The sequence below is a fragment of the Cucurbita pepo genome, chromosome 1 (assembly GCF_057944985.1).
Source record: "Cucurbita pepo subsp. pepo isolate OVF chromosome 1, ASM5794498v1, whole genome shotgun sequence".
Lineage (NCBI taxonomy): Eukaryota > Viridiplantae > Streptophyta > Magnoliopsida > Cucurbitales > Cucurbitaceae > Cucurbita > Cucurbita pepo.
Window position 1 is genome coordinate 2,924,809 of NC_141798.1, and position 15,653 is coordinate 2,940,461.

At 37.1% G+C, this 15,653-nt stretch overlaps 2 protein-coding genes and 1 long non-coding RNA gene across 4 annotated transcripts; 1 reads left to right on the forward strand and 2 right to left on the reverse strand.

The window, feature by feature from the left end:
- Window positions 1-1,089: 1,089 nt before the first annotated feature.
- LOC147793774 (uncharacterized) lies at window positions 1,090-6,570 on the reverse strand. The gene is made up of 2 exons (XR_015421736.1): window positions 6,360-6,570; window positions 1,090-1,526 (listed from the first exon to the last, which is right to left on the reverse strand). It is a non-coding gene; the product is annotated as an uncharacterized LOC147793774 (long non-coding RNA).
- Window positions 6,571-6,720: 150 nt separating this feature from the next.
- On the forward strand, window positions 6,721-8,891 carry LOC111789802 (large ribosomal subunit protein uL16). 2 transcript variants are annotated; one of them, XM_023670500.2, is made up of 2 exons: window positions 6,721-6,871; window positions 8,020-8,891. In XM_023670500.2, the coding sequence occupies exon 2, from the start codon at window positions 8,040-8,042 to the stop codon at window positions 8,700-8,702; it is 663 nt and encodes a 220-aa protein (XP_023526268.1). In that variant the 5' UTR covers window positions 6,721-6,871; window positions 8,020-8,039; the 3' UTR covers window positions 8,703-8,891. The 2 variants fall into 2 exon arrangements, with proteins under 2 accessions (XP_023526268.1, XP_023526277.1); XM_023670509.2 differs by having other exon boundaries at window positions 6,731-6,876.
- Window positions 8,892-10,196: 1,305 nt separating this feature from the next.
- SPS1 (solanesyl diphosphate synthase 1) lies at window positions 10,197-14,287 on the reverse strand. The gene is made up of 6 exons (XM_023670488.2): window positions 13,831-14,287; window positions 13,607-13,731; window positions 12,651-12,778; window positions 12,450-12,553; window positions 11,043-11,170; window positions 10,197-10,956 (listed from the first exon to the last, which is right to left on the reverse strand). Exons 1-6 carry the CDS (start codon window positions 14,060-14,062, stop codon window positions 10,408-10,410), a joined length of 1,266 nt encoding a protein of 421 aa, XP_023526256.2. The 5' UTR covers window positions 14,063-14,287; the 3' UTR covers window positions 10,197-10,407.
- Between the last annotated feature and the right edge of the window lie 1,366 nt (window positions 14,288-15,653).

Here is a 15,653-nt window from a genome sequence, read left to right on the forward strand (position 1 = left end):
ATGTTTCTCCCTACATAAATCTTTTGGACATAACACACAGATATTCACAACAGCTCATTGATATGATTTTCAAGCATCATCCCACTTCATTTGATGTGACTTATCCATGAATTTTCCTTCACTTTAATATACATATATATATATATAATTTATGGATACCAAAGTTTCAATTAAAAATGTGCATTAATTTTAGGTGGGAGCTTACTTTATTTTTTAATTATGCTCTTAACCTAAGTTTAAATCTACATTTTACTTAGAAAAATAGATTTCAATATAAAGTAAGAATGAATTAATAATAAATAAAAACATTATAAAATTAAACAAAAAGGGAAAAAAACACAACATTAGGATAAGGGTTTGGTTAATCTATCATGTCATTTGTACCACACATCTAATAAATTGGACCAAACCACTTGTTTGTCCAAATAGACCATTTATGATGTTCATATCATAATGTCAACTGCCCTGTACTCCAAGTTATCTAATAAATTCATGTTTGAATTTAATTATATAATTTAGTTATTGTATAATTAGAAAATGAAAGCGGGTCACATTTCATCAACAAGGGCAGGTTTTATATGTGATCGAGAATGAAACATGTATGATTAAATATTGGATGGTTGAAAATTTGAATTTATTTTATTTAGTATATAATATGAGTAAATTCACCTTGACCCGTTGTCGTAGTTGAAGATTGAAGAAAATTAAACATACGACTATTGTTTAGACACGTGTGTTGACATTCATATCGAAATTAAGAAATTGGAGAACTTTTTTTTTTCTTTCTAGATTGATCTTTTAAAAATTGACTATTCATAGAAGGTCGATATCAATCAAGTGTCAAACAAGCTGTTCTTGAATGAAAAATTCAATCTAATAAAGTATTTGGAATGCTATATCAACTTTAGATAAAGCTACGTGACAATAGTGCATTAATTCAATTTTCACACCTTGATTTGATGGAGCTCGATTGGAATAAATGGTTCGTGATTTTTTTTTTGAGTTGTATCTTTTCACTTTAATAAATTGGGTTACTTAATTCATCTAATAGTACGTTCTTTCGTTTTAAAGGCAACATGTGGTAGCCAATTTATAGGAATATTGTAGAAACGTAGATTATTGTCGTTCTTAATCGAGTCTCAGGTTAAGCTCCATCTCAGAACCTTGTGGGGTTAGGAGTAAAGTATCCTAAGGTTGACGCATCTTGTTGGGCATAGACAAATATTAAGAACTTAAATAGCTTTCTTTATAGTCGTTTCTTGTCTCATCTCCCGCCCCAGCATAGTACTTTACTTTCGGCGACTTGGAAGAATCAACTGGCTTCTATCTTCTTTATTGATCTGGATAAAAGGAACCATTTTTCTCTTCTCAACACAATTATGCTCCCGTTAGTGGACCACTGTGTGTGACATTAGATCCCAATAAGCGACTCCTAAAGTCACTAGATGCAACAACATTGATCTCGCTTCTGTCACATTTTCTCTGTCTCAAACATTGATCTCCTGTCGTTAAAATTCATTACATACCTGTAAACTTCAAAAATTTGTTAAGTTTAAAATTGAAAGTCATACAAACTCATCAAACAAACAACACAACCTTAAACATCTTCGACTACTTTCATGTGTAGGTTACAAACATATACAAAACTTAAGCTATACACCCAATTCAAACAAAGCTCAGTAGACAAAGATATAAATTACTATTTCAAAGTCGACAATTTAATACTCAACACGAACAAAACTCAGTACATAAGATATTCCTTACAACTATATATATATATATATATATATAATTATATGATAAATTAGAAAAGGGAAGAGATAAAAGTGATAACACTCTGCAATTCTGAATTTCTCTCTGTCAATGTCTCTCTCACAAAGAAAGAGGGTAGGTGAGGGTGGTCAGCTACATACTACCTTTTCTAGCCAACTGTTTTTAGTACCTTTTTTTTTTCTTTTACTATTTTTTATAAAATAAAGGATTTTTTTTTTTTTTTTTTTTAATTTACAATATAGTATTTTAATTGTAGATATTTATCTTCGAGTTTACTTCTAGAAATTAAAATATTGATACCCGACATATTTATTATACTAAAGAAAAAAAATTTAAAAATATATTTTTGAGAGAATCAAATTTACATAAATTTTCATGTATTATTTTTAGTTTACAAAAATAAACATCGATATCTAAACATTTAAATTCTGATGATTGAAAGTTTTAATAGGTCGGTGTACCATCAAAATTATGTGACCCCATTTCAATTAAAACATGTTGGGAAGAAAAAAAATCATTGATATATGATTTGAATTCTTGTGATGGAGAGGGAGAGAGAAAGGGAGAAAGATCCAATCTTGCAAATAATAATTATAGATAATCCACCCGAACAAAAATCTAAGATTGATGCATGAACTTTTTAATACAAAACTAAATGAAATTTCGATCATTATCATATCAAATAAATCTTGAAATTTAGTAATTTATTTGAGTTAGTGTAATTTTAGTGTTTTTATTTATTTTTGTATCATGATCAAGACTATAATAGAGTAATAAATTCATATAAAAGAATAGTTAAATTGAATTATTAAATTAAATTAAAAGGAATTCAATTGAGATGGTTAAAAGTTAATTCAATCTTCAATATTCAAATAATAAAAAAAAAAAGGTATCTTGAAATTATAAAGAAAAATATCCCAAAAATAATATTTTTGTTCAAAGCCCATAAAAATTTGGTCCGTACGGATACATCACTCCAGGAATCTTTTTCATTTTAATATGTGCAATAACTATATGTATAGATAAGATATTTTATAAATCTGAAAAAAGAATATATTTTTTATTTTTGAATGATAATAAATTTTTAAAAAATATAGAAAGTTGTAAGCTTTGTTTATATGCTCTAATTTTAATTAAATAAATTTCAAACTTTTATGCTTTGTCAAAAATGTATTTAGATAAGCATTAATGCATTTATAAATTCACAAGATATTATATGAATGGTTTAATCTGAAAGTAAAAAGGAATTAAATTAAATAAGATTAACAAAAAAAAAAAAAAAAAAAAAAAAAAGAAAGATAAGTACAGACAATAAAATGTAAAACATTATCTAAAAGTGCACATAAGGAGTGGGTTTTATTGTTTAAGATAAGGATCCAAGAAATTCAAGACATGTTTGGGACAAGGTAGTACCACTCTTTTTTCTATATAACCTATTCACGTTAGTGAAGCAGTCATATTTGTGAGACTTTAGTCGGGATACATAGAAAAGTCAACTTACGAGAACGAAAGAGTGTGGTACAACATCCCCTCTCTAAATAAAGGTAAATTTTATCTTTCCGCTAGAATGTAAGGAAATTGAAATACGCATGAAAAAGGGTCAAACACGGTTGCTAGCCTTGAAGAGAACCATCATAGATGAGAAAGTGGGAGTTTGGAGTTGGCCAACAAACTTTTTCTGCTGGAGAGGAGGAAGAAATTCATATTTTAAAGTTCCATAATCTATAGAGAAAAGATTCGACTACTCATGAATCTACTAGATATTGTTTAAAGTTTAAAGACTTATTAGACACAACAACTTTTACCCACAAGTTGAGTAAATGAATTGGGAAAGGTAAAGAGTGGAGAAACGAAAAGAGGGCATGTGGAAAAGGTGGGGGAGAAAATGGAAGCATCTTTCACTTTTGTGATCTCAGAAGGAAGTGCGAGAGAGAAACAAAGAAGGGAAGAAGGGTGGTGGGGAGATTTGGTGTCAAAAGAGGGGGTGGTGTGTGTCCTTTGTGTTTGAGCTTTCAAGTGATTGAAACAAGGCATTGTGATGTCCACCTACTACTTACTTATCCACTGACATGATACTCTGTATAAGACCAGACCATTCTTCCACACACACTCACTCTTACCCTAAACTATACAAACATTTCACCCACTCACCCTCACCCTTTTCTTCTCTTTTTCTCTCTCTCATTGACCAAATTTCAGCTTGCTGTTGCTGTTCTTCAACTCAGAATTCACAATGTACTTACTTGCACTCTCTTCAAACTCATGCACTTTCAACTCAAACTTGTTTATTTATTTAGTTTCATGGTATCGATCTTGTTTTGCATTATGAATGGAAGATATATGATACCAATTGATGAACAAAAGCCTTCATAGTTTGTGAGATTCCACATTGGTTAGAGATGGTACTTTATGAGGGTGTGTAAACATCTCTCTAATATACGCGTTTTAAAACTTTTTAGAAAAATCTAGAAGAGATAGTCTAAAGAAGACAATATCTACTAGCGATGGGCTTGGGCTGTTACATTGTTGGTCGAGTTTTATGTGCAAGGCCCATTGTGTCTGAAACGACATAGGAAAGTTTGGCCGGCGGTTTAACAGCTGCTGCTCAATTGGTGGTGAGAAGTGCAGCCGTTTGGGATTTGATGTGAATGTATAGCTCCCATTATTTTCATTATTTGTTGTTTGTGCTTGTTCTAGCTTAAGGTTTGCCTTGTATCTGGTTTCTAACTCCAATGTTTGTCAAGGGAGAGAATAAATACGACAAGTTTTAGAGAATGAAAATTGAGTCTGTAGGAATCATAATGATGTATTTACAGGATCTATTTACCTAAGTATTTCATGTTCGTTTTAAGACACGAACCGAGATTTTAATCTAAGCCTACAAGCTTCCCTTGTGCTACTTTTACATTTGGCTCTTATCACCAGTCCTAAAGAACAAGACCAAGAACATAATTACCTAAAGGCCTAAAATGCGAATTTCAAAGGGATTGCTAATATAAGCAATTAAGGTAAAGTAAATTAGACACTTCACAGAGTAAAACAATTCTCAGGAAACGACTTGAAAGCTATTTACAGATATATATAATAATGCCTCTGTCAAGCCACACATCCGGTATTCTATTTTCTCTCCTCATTCTGGGAACCTAAGCCATCTTGATGGGCTACATCATATGTGGCAAGAAGTCCAACAAAGAAGTAGTACAGACGCATTACTGCACTGCAAATGAAGAACCTCAAGAATGCCACACTACCCAAAGATCCAATAAGAGGTTCGTCCCTATAGACAGTGATGGGAATGGGGGAACAAGAGGGACGCTCCAAACCGATGGCAATCGGTACTTGGTAAGGAACGTCATAGCCAGGGGCTAAGAAATCAAAAGGAGGCAGGTACAGCATATTCAATCCATCCTTGCCTATCCAAATTTCAAACTACTGCCAACGTTATACAAGAACCAAAAATGATAAACAAGCAAGCAATAAACTTGATATAATCACTTCTTGGTGTTGTGTCCTTAACGTAGTAAGTCTTGTGAGTGCAATGGAACAGCCAGGCATAAAAATGGTTAATGTGCTGAATGAAAACACTTGACAAGATGCCCAAACTAGAAAAAAATGCAACAATTGCACTAGTTATGGTTGTCAAAAGAGTAGCATAATATAGGAGATCCTGTTTTCGGATGAACCAAGGCAAAGAGGGGTGGAAACAGATGGACCCTAGCAATCTGAGTGGTGTAGCGATGTGAGATCCTACATCGACTGGAGAGGGGAACGAACATTCCTTATAAGGGTGTGGAGGCCTCTCTCTAACAGACGGAGGGAAAGCCCAGAAAGAAAAGTTCAAACAGAATAATATATGCTAGCGGTGGGCTTGGACTTTTACAAATGGTATCAGAGTTGACACTGAGCAGTGTGCCAACGAGGACACTAGTCCCCAAGGGGTGGATTGTGAGATCTCACATCAGTTCAGTTGGAGAGGAGAATGAAACATTCCTTATAAGAGTTCGGAAACCTGTTTTAAACTTGAGAGGAAGCCCAAAAGAGAAAGCCCAACGAGGAAAATTTGCAGCTTGGGCTATTACATGCGATTCCACCAACAATCTTTAAGTCATTACCTTGATAGCAACTATGCGAACCAACTATTTAGCCTATATGATCCCAATTTTATCAAATGCAACGGAAAATGCCCCATTCCTATTTATCACGGTATATTTTTGTAGCATTAATAATGACAATGCCATCAAGCACCAGAACACAGAGATCATAGACATTAATCCAATCAAACCCACCGGTATATCTCTTGAAGGTTACTTGTTTTCCTAACAATGGAGGCCACCATATCAAAAACCAGTAAACAACAGCTGCAGCTCCCTTTGCACCGAAAGGGAAAAAGGACAACAAAATTGAAGAACTCCCCCAACAAATCCGACCGCAATAAAAAGAACAATAAGCAAACTACTAATCACAGAAATTATCCATGTCAAGAAAGATGTTCTCCTGGTTCCACTCATATGAATACCATCAGTAACAAGAAGCACAACAACAGTAGCTGGATCAAGAAGATTAAACACATCTGGAAAGAAACTCACCTTAATCCGAACAAAATCGGAGATATCAGTGTTGATCATACTCGCCAAATAGGAAGATCAAGAGTGATCGAGCCCAGCTGCACCAAGCATCACCTCCAATAAGATTTTCCCGGCAGCGATGAACGCAACGAAATCCCCCGATTCGATGCGATGAAAAATAAAATAAAGTTAAATATGTTCGAACTAAAACAAATATTTTAAAGCTAAAATAAAACCGTTAGGATTTTTCGTTTATTTTAAAAATATATTTAATATTTTCTAAATATCTGAAAATTATCACTGGAATTAAAAAAATTAAAATTTTAGACAAAAATTGATCTGAATTAATTAATTCAGCCAGGAGGGTGAAAAAAGAAGGAAGGCGGGATAATACGTGTTGTTCAAGTAGGAAAAAAAGGGCATTCGGCCCAATTTCTCCGTCCAAATCTGCTATAAAAAGGGTTAACAGCCACATTGAATCGCTGAATCTCGTCGCGCCGCCGCCACTTCTACAACTCATCTCTCTGTCGGTGGTACGGTAGCTATTTTTTCTTTGTTTCTTTTCGTTGTAATCTTTTGTTCGATGGAATTTTTCATGTTTGTAATTTTCTGAACCCGAAAACTAGTCATTGCGGTGTTAGCGTTGCATTTTGAAATCGGAGATTAGTTTTTGTCTTGAGTATGGATCTGGAGCATTTTAGGGTAACCTATCCTGCGAGCATTGTGGTTAATGATGATAGTAGTTGAAAAATGAATGAAATGATTTGTTCTCTAAGTGAAAAATAAAATGTGCAAAATGGGATTTGGTATGGTTGCATTTTCTTGGCCTCTGTTTCGTAGATTGAAGGGAGGACCATGAAGAATGAAATTGGCTGATCTTGTGCAACCCATGACTGCCCAGATTTGTACTGCTGGTGGTCAATATTCGCCTGGACATGATGTTTGCCTTACTCATCTGAGTCTCTTCCCATCACACCAATAAATTTGATAGTCTATGTTTTTGTATTGATGGATTTTTGCTCTAGTTATTGGCACCGTTGTTTTTGTATTGAGTTTGTTTATGTATGCCCCCTTGAGTTTAACCAGGGGATTTGAATTATGATGCACTAAAGAGTTAACAAAAAAAAACTTTTGGTTCAGTTGGATTGGATCAGGGCATCATATTATTAAGATATTAAAGGTTGGGTTGTGTCATAAACTAGTTTCAGAAATTATTATACGGTAGCTTCTGTGTCATATAATTAAGGACGAGTGGAAGGTGATGATTGAAGCAGGTACTTATGATAATCAAGCATATCTTATTGTTCTCCTGGTGCGGCTACGTGTAGTTGTGCCGAGCTTCAAGGATATGTCTGTATGATTTACAAGACTGCTCTCTGATTCATTCTCTGTTCATTATATTTTATGATTAGTGGCCAAGACAATGTTCTGCCTTTGTCCATACAAGGTCGACTGGTCAATTTACATCTGGACTTAAATCTCACAAGCTGAATTTTGTGTCACCTGTTATCTTAGTTATGAGGCTAAGCTGGATGCAGCTTTTTTTGAGGCCACAAGTGAAGGGAAAATAGGAATATGGATGTTTAGGATTTTTGGGAGAAATTTCAATTTGTCATTTAGTTTTGGGTATTTTCCATTGTACTTTTTCTTGATATTGTTTCATTTTCTTACAACTACGCAGGTCAAGTTCAAGCACACACAATGGGGAGAAGACCTGCTAGATGTTACCGACAGATTAAAAACAAACCGTACCCTAAGTCACGATTTTGCCGTGGTGTACCTGATCCTAAGATCAGAATCTATGACGTGGGAATGAAAAGGAAAGGAGTAGATGAATTTCCATTCTGTGTCCACCTCGTGAGTTGGGAGAAAGAAAATGTGTCAAGTGAAGCTTTAGAAGCAGCTAGGATTGCCTGCAATAAGTATATGACCAAGTTTGCTGGGAAGGATGCATTCCATTTGAGGGTCAGGGTGCACCCCTTCCATGTTCTGCGGATTAACAAGATGCTTTCATGTGCTGGGGCTGATAGGCTCCAAACCGGCATGAGAGGTGCATTTGGGAAGCCACAGGGAACCTGTGCGAGAGTGGCCATTGGTCAGGTTCTCCTTTCAGTTCGCTGCAAGGACAACAACGGTCAAAACGCACAGGAGGCGCTCCGCCGTGCTAAGTTCAAGTTCCCTGGTCGTCAAAAGATCATTGTTAGCAGGAAGTGGGGATTCACTAAATTCAGCCGAGCTGATTACCTGAAGTTCAAGGCAGAGAACAAGATTCTTCCAGATGGTGTGAATGCCAAGCTTCTTGGATGCCATGGGCCTCTAGCCAACCGTCAGCCTGGAAGAGCTTTTCTGTCTCAAGCTGCTTAGACTGAGTTAGTTGTTTAATTTATTTGGGATCATTTTTGACATTATTAGCATTGGTTGTCTGAATTTTTGTGAAACAAACTGAGCTTCCTTTTTCTATTCTGTTTTATCTTCTATCCTAATAGTTGAGTCTTCTTTTGGAACATCTCCATTGATTAGACAATAATCACAGTTCTTGATTGTTTCTCATCATTTTCATTGTCATGATACAACTGTTTGTTACTGGAATGTAGAGGTGGATAGTGACGAGACTCTAACACATCATGGACAAGACAACCACCATGGAATAATCCTTCCCTTCTTTTCTATAAAGAAAGAACTTTTAAAGTGGATTCCCTCTTCACCAAAAGCTTATAACTATCCTCTTTATTTCTTGAAGAACACAAATATTGTAAGAATTTCCTTAAATACATTCCCTTCATATTCTTTGCTTTGGTGGCTTCAAACATCAAACCAAGAACCAAACTTGGAAGAGTCCCAATGTTTGATATCAAACCCTCCATCATAATTCTCATAATTTGCGCTTCTTTACTCGCCGCCGTTGTGATTTTATGTTGTTTATGTATAATCAGAGGCCGTAGAAGGAAAGACTCAACACGGCCTACTCCAAGTGGATCTATTAGTTCAAGGCGGCCGCCGCCGCCGCCATGGCCCCGACAATCCTACTATGATGTTGAGTCCGGACAGGGCATTCGAGCATACAGGCAGGACACTCTAAGAAGCGAACAAAGCGTTCCATCAGACAGACATGGCGCTCAAAGAAGCGAACAATACAGTTTTCGAACAGACAGATCACGAAGTAGTCAAAGCAGCGAACCAAGCGTTGGAAGAGACAAACAAAGTGGATTCAAGGACGGCGGGATGGCCATCTTGGCTGGGGCTGGTGCTGCTATGGCTGCTGCAGCTGCGGCCATTGGTTTAAGTAGTGGAGGAGGACAAGAATATGGTGGCAATGGCGATGGTTATTGGGGAGATGGTAATCGTACTGACGGCTATGGCGATAGTTGGGGCAATGGCAATCGGGACGGTGGAAGTGGCGGTGGTGGCGTTTGTGGCGCTGGCTGTGGAAGTGTCGGTGGTAGCGCTTGTGGCAGTACCGGTGGCAATAACTACTCTCAACACTAAAGATTAACGTAAATGTACGTTAAATTATAAATTTTATCTCTATGATTTGTTAAAGTTAAATTTAGTCTCTAATTATAAATCTTGCTTTTTGTTCCAATTGTGTTTTTCTTATACTAAAATATATATTGCTTTTTATAATCATGTTTCTATAGAATAGATTCTCATAAAAGATAGGTCGTGATAGGTCGTGTCGTCGGTGTAGATAGCTCTTCATTTTGTTTGGGTAAGCATTACCTCGATGCCTCGATGAAAGTCGTGCTCAATCACTTCCCATCCTTTTCAACTTTGAATCATTATAATATACCAACAAGCTTTCATTTGGCTTTAGGGAAGGTTCCTCTAGAATCTGGATTTGGACCTCAAGATGAAAGCGAGCAAAGTGTATAAATTTTATTAGAATTTAGTGTACATAAGAAACAGATATTCCTTGTCAGACAATTTGCAAGAAATCTATAGCTGAATATAATACTATGAGCAATTATTTGCAGCTCAACATGTTCAACCAATATACAACCCAACCAACCCTGTAACATACCACCTTCTGTCTTTGGCAAATTCCAACTATATTTTCCTTTTAACTAAACTAATCGATCCGTTCTAGATTAAATGTCACCATATCCTCGAGTGCGTACCGAAACACTCCTTCTGGAAGGCATTGTAGGTTTTGGATAGCAAGATCTGCCTTCTGTTTAGCCAATTCCTGTGCTCTTTCAATGCCACCCCTGCTCTTGACTAATTCAATCGCTTCTTCTAGCGACCCCGGCTCACTGAATTCGGTTTCGATAATTTCTTTCAGTCTAGGCTCTCTCTCAAGAGCAAATATAACTGGAGCTGTAAGATTTCCTTTAGCCAGATCACTTCCTGCTGGCTTTCCGAGCTGCTTTGTCGATTGTGTAAAGTCCAATATGTCGTCGACAATTTGGAACGAAAGACCGAGATTCCTTCCATACTCGTACATCTTCTCAGTAGTATCACGATCAACCCCGCTAAAGATCGCAGCACCTTTCGTGCTAGCAGCAATCAAGGAGGCTGTTTTATAATAGCTTTTGGTCAGATACTCTTCAAGTTCAACCTCACAATCAAACAGGCTTGATGCCTGCTTTATTTCACCACTTGCAAAATCTTTAATAACCTGCAATAGAACTAATTGAATCTTATATAAGCTAGCTAGAAGTTGCATATCAAGATGACTGTGGATTGCATGGGAACCAAATTTACCTGACTGATAAGCTTAATGACTTCGAGATTTTCGAGGTTAGCAAGACACCATGATGACTGTGCAAACATGAAATCTCCAGCAAGCACTGCCACTCTGGTACCGTATAATTGGTGCAAGGTTTCCTTCCCTGAAACAAACAGCTTTAACCATCAGTTGAATAAATCTGTTGCTGAGCTAATGGAAGTTGTAGGAGGAAAGGGGGAAGCGGTAAATAAAGTGACATGTTGCAAGTGTGTCTAAGCCAACTTGCGCACATCCTAACTATTCTCAAGAGACAACCGTCTGACCCTACTACATTTGGTTGTCAAGATAATTTGTTGGATATGAAATCCTAAGTAGGTGGCCAAGCTTGAGCTCGTTTCCTAGCCTTTTATTATATTTACATGGCCCTTCTTGTTCAATAGGGCAACCGATGGTGGTTATCAAAACAAAATTATATTCTGAAAAGGTATTGACGCCAGGCGATTATGTATGTACTTGGTAATAAAATTGAAATATTTGTTTGCGAGCAACTAACAAGTTAAAGTAGTGACTTTGTCTCCAAACGAGGAAAAAGTACTATCATGGAAAACAAGTGATATGATGCCAACAAGCTCAAGTGGTTAAGACACTCTCTCGACCATACGGACCAAAGTTCATGTGAGATCCCCTATCGGTTGGAGAGGAGAATGAAGCATTCTTTATAAGGGTGTGAAAACTTCTCCCTAGCAGACGCATTTTAAAAACCTTGAGGGGAAGCCCAAAAGAGAAAGTCCAAAGAGGACAATATCTGCTAGCGGCGGGCTTGGGCGTTACAAATGGTATCAGAGCCAGACACCGGGCGATGTCCCAACGAGGAGGCTGAGTCCCGAAGGGGGGTGGACACAAGGCAATGTGCCAGCAAGGACGCTGGGCCACAAAGGGGGTTGATTGGGGGGTCCACATCAATTGGAGAAGGAAATGAGTGCGAGCGAGGATGATCAGCCCTAAAGGGGGGTGGATTGTGAGATCCCACATCGGTTGGGGAGGAGAACGAAGCATTCTTTATAAGAGTGTACAAACCTCACTCTAGCAGACAGATTTTAAAAACCTTGAGGGAAAGCCCAAAGAGGACAATATTTGCTAGCGGTGGGCTTGAGTGTTACCATTCAAATCCTTCGTAACCTACCAAGAGCTTCATTAAAGAGTTTGATACGTGGACATAGTTTTGTCTCTACAGCTCCATGATGTATCACAACCTCAACAGAAATGAAGAAGAAGAAGATAACAAATGGAGTGAATTCAGACCAAAGATGAAATGTTATGACCTTCTAAAGCCCTTTCAAAATCACGCTCAAACATGTCATAAACAAATATACGTATTCATTTATCTATGCAGAAAGCGCCAATGAGAAATCCATAACTTTATATACGTAAAATGGGCATACCTCTTCTCATATCGCTATCGTCTAATACATCGTCGTGTATCAAGCTTGCAGTGTGGATCATTTCAATGATCTCTGCCAAACGTCGATGCTCCACAGTGAGTTCCCTGGAGGCAATGCAAGCAAAACAATGATTGAATTTTCTTCAATGCCATACTAAGCTCAGATTTTCAGGAATGTGCATGTCTGGTAGGAATCACTCACTCTAACCCAACTAATCCGGCCGTTGCTCTTGACACCAGGAATACTAGAGCTGGTCTCATCCTCTTCCCTCCAGCACCAAATATCCGCTGAGCAGCAGATACCAAAGCTGGGTTCTCCTCACCAACCATCTGCAGGCATTTCAGTTAAGACTACAAATTTGATCAAGGAAACAAATAAGACTGCAAATTTGAACAGATAACAATAACTCGAATATATGCAATTTGATAAGTATGTGACGTTGAACTCGAAGAAATATATAGTCGTCCTCAATGTGCTACATCTAAAAGCAAATATTAGATTCAGACTTCACAAAAAGGGATGGCACAGGTTCCCATCTATTATCAATCTGTTAATGACAAAATATTGAAAATAAGTCACCCACGGGATAGGAACTTTCTGAACATAAAGTCACATAGAAGGGCAAAGCTACTCGATTTCAGTAGTGAATATCGGTTGATGATCCCACGCTTGGGCTTTAAACCTTCAAACTTGATTTCAGGAAGAGCTTTTGTAAGAAGATCAACAATTAGATGCCCAGTAATGCACGTGGTGACGTGCTTGAGACCACATAGGGATTTCACAAGCTTGCAGACTTTGTTCAAAATCTTTCAATGTTAGTTGAAGAGGGGAATGAAACGAAGCATTTCTTATAAGGGTGTGGAAACCTCTCTCTAGTAGACGTGTTTTAAAACCGTGAGGTTGACGGCGATACGTAATGAGCTAAAGCGGACAATATCTAATACAATGGGCTTGGGTTGTTACAGGGACATCCATATTCAGCTCTTCTTCTAGATATCCATTGAGATATATGTTTAGGAAATCAATTGAAGAGCTGATGAAATATGGTTGGAGGTATTCTAAGTGATGTTAAAATCTGAAGTTGTCAAATCCAGATGGTAAGGTATATTCCAAGGCAATGAAATGAATGATAAAATACGAAGTTCACTGCTACTTACAGACAGAAGATTTTGGTTAAGCTTCTGGAGATCATCGGCTACAACTTCAAACAAATTTGACGACGAGATTGGGGTTCTGGGCTCCTTCCTCAGTTCCAAGAATGGTTGAGAACCACCAGTAATGCCTGTTTCAGCAAAACAGAAACAAACGAAGGCTATTACCACAAGCTTTTGCAGCCAACCAAGGAGAAAATGGAGGTGCCTAAACCCAAAAGTTCACTTACTATTCAATACAGTTTCCGGTTGGGTAGTTGAAAACACTCTGCACTGCCCAATGTTTCTTCGGGAACAAATCAAAGTTCGAGTTTGGTGTCGCGTGTTTCTACCCTTAGAACACGGTTTAACATAACTCCTCACAGCACATCGATCCAATGGAGTATTGGAAGAACAGCCACAAGCAACATGATCCAAAACATACCTTCCAAAATCAAGGCTCTGGCATATGACAGACATCATTCCTAGTCAGACCGCGAAATCCAAACTCACAATCAAATATGAAGCAAAAATCAACAAACCCAGCTCAAAAAATCTTCTCAACTTCTCCTAGACAAATCGTCAAACACCTAATGTGCACAACACAACATATGGGTATGGAAGTAGAACTTGGGAGGAGTGAACCCAATGACCCCAATGAGGTTCACACAAGTCATTAACATGGAAATTAACCGATTTAGCAGAGAGAGAAAGATTACAAGTGGGAGCTAAATTGAGTGGATAGAAGAAGCCCACATAGCAGCTCAATTATTTTCTTATCAGTAGTTCAAGAAATGAGGTAGATAGCGCTCGTCCGAGGAGTTTTTTTTTTTTTTTTTTTTTTTGGTTTGCTTTGAGAAGGGCCGCGTACGATGCCTAAGCGCCTTGTACGTAGGCCACAAATCTACAGCCTCCCTCGCGGTTTAGTGGTGGAGCTGAGCCCAGCGACCGCCGCCTCTGATTATCATTTGGATATCCAAATTCTCCCATTTCCTTGTTGAATTCCTCGGCTTTTTTGACATACTCATAGTTCAATCTACGGGTACACATGGATAAACCCGCAGACATCATTACCGCTAAATTTGTGATGTTTGGTGTTAATTTTGATGGGTTAAATTAAAATTAAGGAAGTTATATTTTAAATTCCACCTCACAATCACTCAATTTGTTTGCCTTTTTATTTTTAAAAATTATATTTTTTTTTTCATTTCTACTCTCAATTTCATTTTTAAAATAAAATTCTATTTTAACAAATTATTTTTTAGTAATTTCATAAATTATTGACTTAAATAATTCATTTAAAATTTCATAAAAAAGATGTGTGGAAAAGAAACTAAACACATTATTTGCTTCCTTCTACCCTTAAAAATAAAAAAAAATATATAAAAGCACACCTAATTTTTTCAAATAATATTCTAATTATTTGCTAATTTATGCAATAAAATTTTATTTGCTAATTTATGCAATAAAATTTTTAATAATAGAAATCATCTGTCATCCTTGGTGTTCAACACTTAATTATTATCACTTGTTTTGTAACTATTTAATTTAAAATATAATAATATATATCCATTCTTTCTCGTCATTTTTTTTACATAGATTTATTTAAACAAACTTCGAAAACAAAATAAGTTTTTAAAAATTATTATTCTTAGCTGGATTTTTTAAAATACAACAAAATAAGAACTCACCCTTAGGATCAACCGGCTCAAACTCGGCCTAGCCCTTAGGATCAACCGGCTCAAACTCGGCCTAGGCCCAAATCTTCTCGTAAAAGCACTATAACTCGGCCTAGGCCCAAACCCAAATCTTCTCGTAAAAGCACTGTAACTCGGCCTAGGCCCAAACCAGCCCAAACTCGGCCGGCCTAGGCCCACCCTTAGGATCAACCGGCTCAAACTCGGCCTAGCCCTTAGGATCAACCGGCTCAAACTCGGCCTAGGCCCAAATCTTCTCGTAAAAGCACTATAACTCGGCCTAGGCCCAAACCCAAATCTTCTCGTAAAAGCACTGTAACTCGGCCTAGGCCCAAACCAGCCCAAACTCGGCCTAGGCCCAAATCTTCTCTATTTGA